Below are 5,257 nucleotides of genomic sequence, written 5' to 3'. Positions count from 1 at the left end.
TTTGATTAACGTAAATGAAGACGGATAGAGTGTATGACTATATTCTTGAAAAAATAATTGAAATAAATAATAAGAGAAAATTATCGCCATTTTTTACAAAAATAAGTAATAGTATCGATATTGAAAAAAAATAGATTAATTCTAATCAAATCCTTCTTGTTTACGACAACAAACCGGAAACACATGTTTGTCAACGACGTCGTTTCGTGCAACTATGAACTGAAGTGTCATCACTCTCATTATAAAACCGTATGAACCGGTTTTTATTTCTAAAATCTAATTTTGACTGATACATCAATATTGGAATAGAAAATGGCGGTAAGTATATAATCAAATTTGCGATCATGAATTGTTTTAATTGTTAAATATAAAACACAAATTTGACATTGACCAATGTCCCTATTTCATTACATAAAGTATAGTTTGTTTGTCAAATACTTATATAATGAAAGGGTTTTCTTCGTTGAAAATCATGTGTATGAACAACTACTGTCGAATCGAAAGTGATGAAATCTGTATTTGGTTTAAATTAATAAATGTAAAGTGATATTATGACACAGTAAAACCCTATTGATTAAGCTTAAAGGTAGGTATGCAATTATTGCAGACAAAACGTTTTGTTTTGTGTTTTAAATTAAAAGTTTAAATGATCATGAACTCAAATGTATACAGGGTATAGTCACCAAAACATTTCTAGCTGGTTCATTTTTGGTCTGCCGTGCCGTATTAAACATTTCATCATGAATATAGATGTGTACTTTTAGAGTTCCTCACACAACAAGGACGTTTTTCAAAAGTTGTGAGAAAAAATCCAAACTATTTACTTGTTTACAAAAGCTAAAGAGGTGCATGGATAAAAGTTCTCTCAGAGTTATCTTTCATCACCAGATGATGAAAGCACTATATAACAATAATGTTTGTTGTGTTTCAGTCATCTGCGATCTTGCTGGGTCTAGGTATGGCAGCTGTTGGAGTTGCTGGTAAGTGAATCATCGTCCCTGAATTATCAGGATCATTTCAGGTTTAAACACCACAGATTGATAAAAACTTACATGTAACATATATCTACTTCACCTAATTCTTTCAATCCTACCACATTATCTGAAATTCGAGTAAATTTTTAATATCATAGATGTAAAAGAGGGGTAGAGCCAACCTTGTGTGGTCTTTGTGAACCCCACATTGTGTATTTTGTAAATAGCATGTTATTTTATCTTTTAGGCCGTGCTTATTTGAAGTATGGAAAACATGCTCAAAGCCATCTAAAGAAAACGCTTGATTCAATTCCAAATGGGGTAAGTGTATATGAGTACAATTCTCTTACTATGCAGTATATATACATGTAACTATTTGTGTTAGAATTAATGAAATTGGTAATAATGAACAAAATTTCCTAACCAGTCTTATCAATTTAACAGACTATCAACTACCACAGTAACTGATTTGTTAAACAGCTATTGTAAACTCTGAAATATATAGACATAATAATATATTCCTTTGAAGTATTTTTCATCAGATTATAGTTGCAGGCATGAGAGATTTGTGACCTTTGCTTGTAATTTGAGGTCATTGTCAACTTAATTTGACGAAAATGATATGATCAATATCAAGATGTCAAGGCTTACTTAATTTAAGACTTGCCTATCTTAAAAACAATATATGCATTATGATTTACATATGATTTATTCAGTAAAACTGATTTGGTTGTTTGAACAAGTGTTTTTTTTCCAGTAATATTTTACTGGTTTGTTGTCCTATATATCCTAATTTTCTTTGGAATTAATTAAGAGTTTGGAGAGGAAGTGATTTGCATTACCTCTGATGTACAATCTCGATGTATATAGGGAAGATCAGCGGTATATATTATTATCATGGTTTATCTTCAAAGCAATAAATTGATAGAAATCCGTATAAAATCAAATTATTACTAAAACAATCCAGAACTTCTAATTAGTGTTTTTATTTCTATGAATGTGTGATGCACTCCTTCGGTCAAAATTCACTGGGTTGACCAATCAAAACACTTTTTAGTAAAGAGTTTATTCTGGGCGTGTATTAGATGTTTGTTTATACAACAGCTATAATGACTGTTATTTCGGGTCAGTGCTTTGGGAGTTGAAAAAAACCTCCTTGTAATGTGTTAGATAGATACGATCACCTCTTTGTGAATTTTGTCTCCAAATATTCAGTTGATTAATCAATGCAGATCACACAGAAATGAAAAGAAAAATTACATACAGCAATTTGAATCTCTTCAGTTCATTAGATAATTTCATTAATCATTATCTTACTGGAATGGGTTGTGTTACAATCAATTTTATGTCATAATTAATTTTCAGAGCAACATGTTATTGAATAGTTATCACATTAAGTTCAGAATGTGTTATATATATAAATATTACACAATTCACTTTATCAAAGGAGCTTTGTGATTGGAACAGCACTTTGAATATTGAATAAAATTCTTTAAATCTACTCACAATTATAACAGCAAAAAAAACAAACTGTTCTCTAAGCATGTTGTTTTGTCACCTTGTTCCTCCAGAATTATAATTCCTGGGCCCTTATCCCATGATCTATATTTACAACTCTAACCAACTGTTTTACATTTCACCACTAGAAAATCCCTCCATACAATGACTAGGCTTGTTGAACTTACTTGAAATCTTCAAGTTTGGCCATTAAACTATTTTTTTTAGTGATAGAGGTATCCCAGTGCTCTCATAATATTAATGTACTATATTTTCCAGGTTATAAGCTGCACTGGTATATAAGCCTGAGAACTGATTTTTACCATTTCCCCCCCAATTTGACCCCCTTATAAGCTGCACTGGAATATAAGCTGGAAAACATGGTAGTGAAAGGTCATTGTGGTCTGACTGTATGATGTACATGGGCTTATTTTTTTCATTTTATCTTTCAGTCATTCAGTAAATACTATAAGGGAGGATTTGATCCAAAAATGAATAAACGAGAGGCTGGCCTTATCCTTGGTATCAGGTGAGTGAAATACCACTGAACTTTCACTTTGAGACACTCCGTGATGTCAACCTCTTGTCAAATAGATGGTAAAATATGGTGAAATGACCTTATAATCAGTTCTAACGTGTAGTGATCTGCCTGTATTTAGATGATGGTTTATGATATAGTTGAACATTATTTTGACTAGATGAAATATCCAACATTGAATTTGAAAATTTGAAATACTGAAAAAAAAAGTAAAGAAATATGAGGTGATCCTAGCATTTTTCATGATTTGAGCTAGTCATGATAAGATACTTGTATTTATCTTGCAATAAACACAAGGGCCAAAATAAACATTACATCAAGGAATAGGCTTATTACAGACCACGAAATGACATTACAGTCAAACCTGTCTATAATGGTCACCCAAGAGTGCAGAGAACAATTGACAGTTAAGTAACAGCCTTTGTATAAAGGTGCCCTTAAAACTTTGAATGTATTTTTTTCCCCTAATTCTACTCAACAGCTTCAGATCGAAGTGGGCTTAGTACCATGTATGGGCTCATTGGTTTGTAGATAATGAACATTTATAGAGAGTTGGGAGTTATATGAAGCATTTATGAAAAAAAAGTTTTTTTTTTTGTAGCCCAAATGCTAGCAGGGCAAAGGTGAAAGAAGCTCACAAGAGGATCATGCTTCTGAATCATCCAGATCGAGGTATATGTCATTTATGGTGTGACATGCTACGCCACAGAGAAAGATTTCATAAAAGTTGAAAAACTTGAAAAACTTGTTCTGTATCAAATTGAACTTTTAACATGGTTGCAATATGGTATGAAGTATATCCAAATGAATTATGAAAGTTATGAGACTGTGACAGTACTAGAGCGTATTTCCCACTCTTCTGGTGTGAAATAGGATTCACAACACTACATTAATTGTCAAGCATCATCAGACTGTCACCCTATTGTAGCAATTCTAACCAAATTTGATCTATTTCAAATTGAAAATAAACAGCTTATGCTCAAAAATGTAATTAATCTATATAATCTTAAGTAAACTTTTCCCCCTGTACATGGGGGAAATGTGAGATCTTGGAGTAATGAAATTTACAATTTGGTAAAGCACCTTACGACCATTCAATCCTTGAAGATTAACTTTATTCTACCATGTCTTGATCTTGAAATGATTTGTCTTTTCAGGTGGATCACCCTATATAGCAGCCAAAATAAATGAGGCCAAGGACTTCATAGATGCAAATTTAAAGAAATGAGACATTTCAAATGAAAAGTGTTTCAACTGACAGACAAGGAATTGGAAGTTTTTCCCCATCATTCATTTTTTCAAAACACTGAAATCACATATCTATCATTGACAATTTTCTTGGGAAAAGTTAAATCCAGTTTGATACAAAAAAACCAGCATAACCAATAATGAACAACCATATGCATCCCCTGGATAAGCTGACAGCTACAATGCTGGTATTTCTTGGTGATACAGAAATCATTATTGCTTTTTTATCACTACTTTCTATGAAGGTAGTGGTTGGTTGTGCCTCAACATCAAATGACATTGACTGTGAAAATCATGGACATAGAAGCTGGAAGTGATAATTTGTTGATTCTGTATAGTATTGTGTGCAAGGTTTGTGTGTGGAGAAGAGGAAAGGGATAGTTGTGTGTATAAAAGGCTGTGCAACCAAATGTTCCAGACCACTCAGAGTCATGCCTTGTAAAAGCAATGGACAGACACTAGTATACTGTATCTTTCATTTCTTTATCAACAAACAATTTTTGTTGATATTGGTTTTTCTTGGTAATTGGTTATAAATTAATTACCAGCTGATGTGAAAGCCATCTCCTTGTCAGTGCGAATAATATCAAAGGGAATCGTGTATTTTGTGTCTTTGACTTACAACTAGACGTCCGAGTGTTGAAGAAAGATGTTAGGTGTCGTTCGAATAAATACAACTATTTTCTCGATGTTTAACATCTAGATTTGATATTAAGTTTGTGAAATAAAAAAAAGAGTAATTTATCAATCATTTTGTCCTTTGTGCACAGGGCTGCCTTTATTTATGCAAAACATGTTCATTGCAATGACAAGACAGACCTGTAGATATAAATACAAGACTCAAAAAGATTTGTCAGGGTTAGCAAAGAAGCAAAATTAAAGTAAATTAATAGGTTACCAGCTAGTTAATAGGTAAATTATCTCCCTTTGAAATCGTTCTCTCTGTAGATCAAGATCGATAGGAAATTATTACATAATATAAGTATAATTTTATCACTAT

The 5,257-nt window shown here is 32.1% G+C and overlaps 1 protein-coding gene across 1 annotated transcript; it reads left to right on the top strand.

The window, feature by feature from the left end:
• Positions 1-193: 193 nt before the first annotated feature.
• LOC132562440 (mitochondrial import inner membrane translocase subunit TIM14-like) lies at positions 194-5,001 on the top strand. Its single transcript, XM_060227182.1, has 6 exons — positions 194-318; positions 932-980; positions 1,222-1,295; positions 2,924-3,000; positions 3,611-3,681; positions 4,167-5,001. The coding sequence occupies exons 1-6, from the start codon at positions 313-315 to the stop codon at positions 4,235-4,237; spliced, it is 348 nt and encodes a 115-aa protein (XP_060083165.1). The 5' UTR covers positions 194-312; the 3' UTR covers positions 4,238-5,001.
• The last annotated feature ends 256 nt before the right edge of the window (positions 5,002-5,257 follow it).

Source organism: Ylistrum balloti, unplaced genomic scaffold (genome assembly GCF_031769215.1).
Source record: "Ylistrum balloti isolate Yb309-2 unplaced genomic scaffold, AGI_CSIRO_Ybal_v1 Utg371416, whole genome shotgun sequence".
Lineage (NCBI taxonomy): Eukaryota > Metazoa > Mollusca > Bivalvia > Pectinida > Pectinidae > Ylistrum > Ylistrum balloti.
The sequence above is the reverse complement of the archived record's forward strand: the minus strand, read 5'-3'. Positions and strand labels throughout refer to the sequence as shown.

What these genes read in the sequence shown, in the direction of transcription:
- LOC132562440 (XM_060227182.1), top strand. An exon ending in GGCAGCTGTTGGAGTTGCTG is followed by an intron (nt 981 to 1,221) that starts GTAAGTGAATCA and finishes TTTATCTTTTAG; the next exon opens with GCCGTGCTTATTTGAAGTAT. An exon ending in TCTGAATCATCCAGATCGAG is followed by an intron (nt 3,682 to 4,166) that starts GTATATGTCATT and finishes TTGTCTTTTCAG; the next exon opens with GTGGATCACCCTATATAGCA.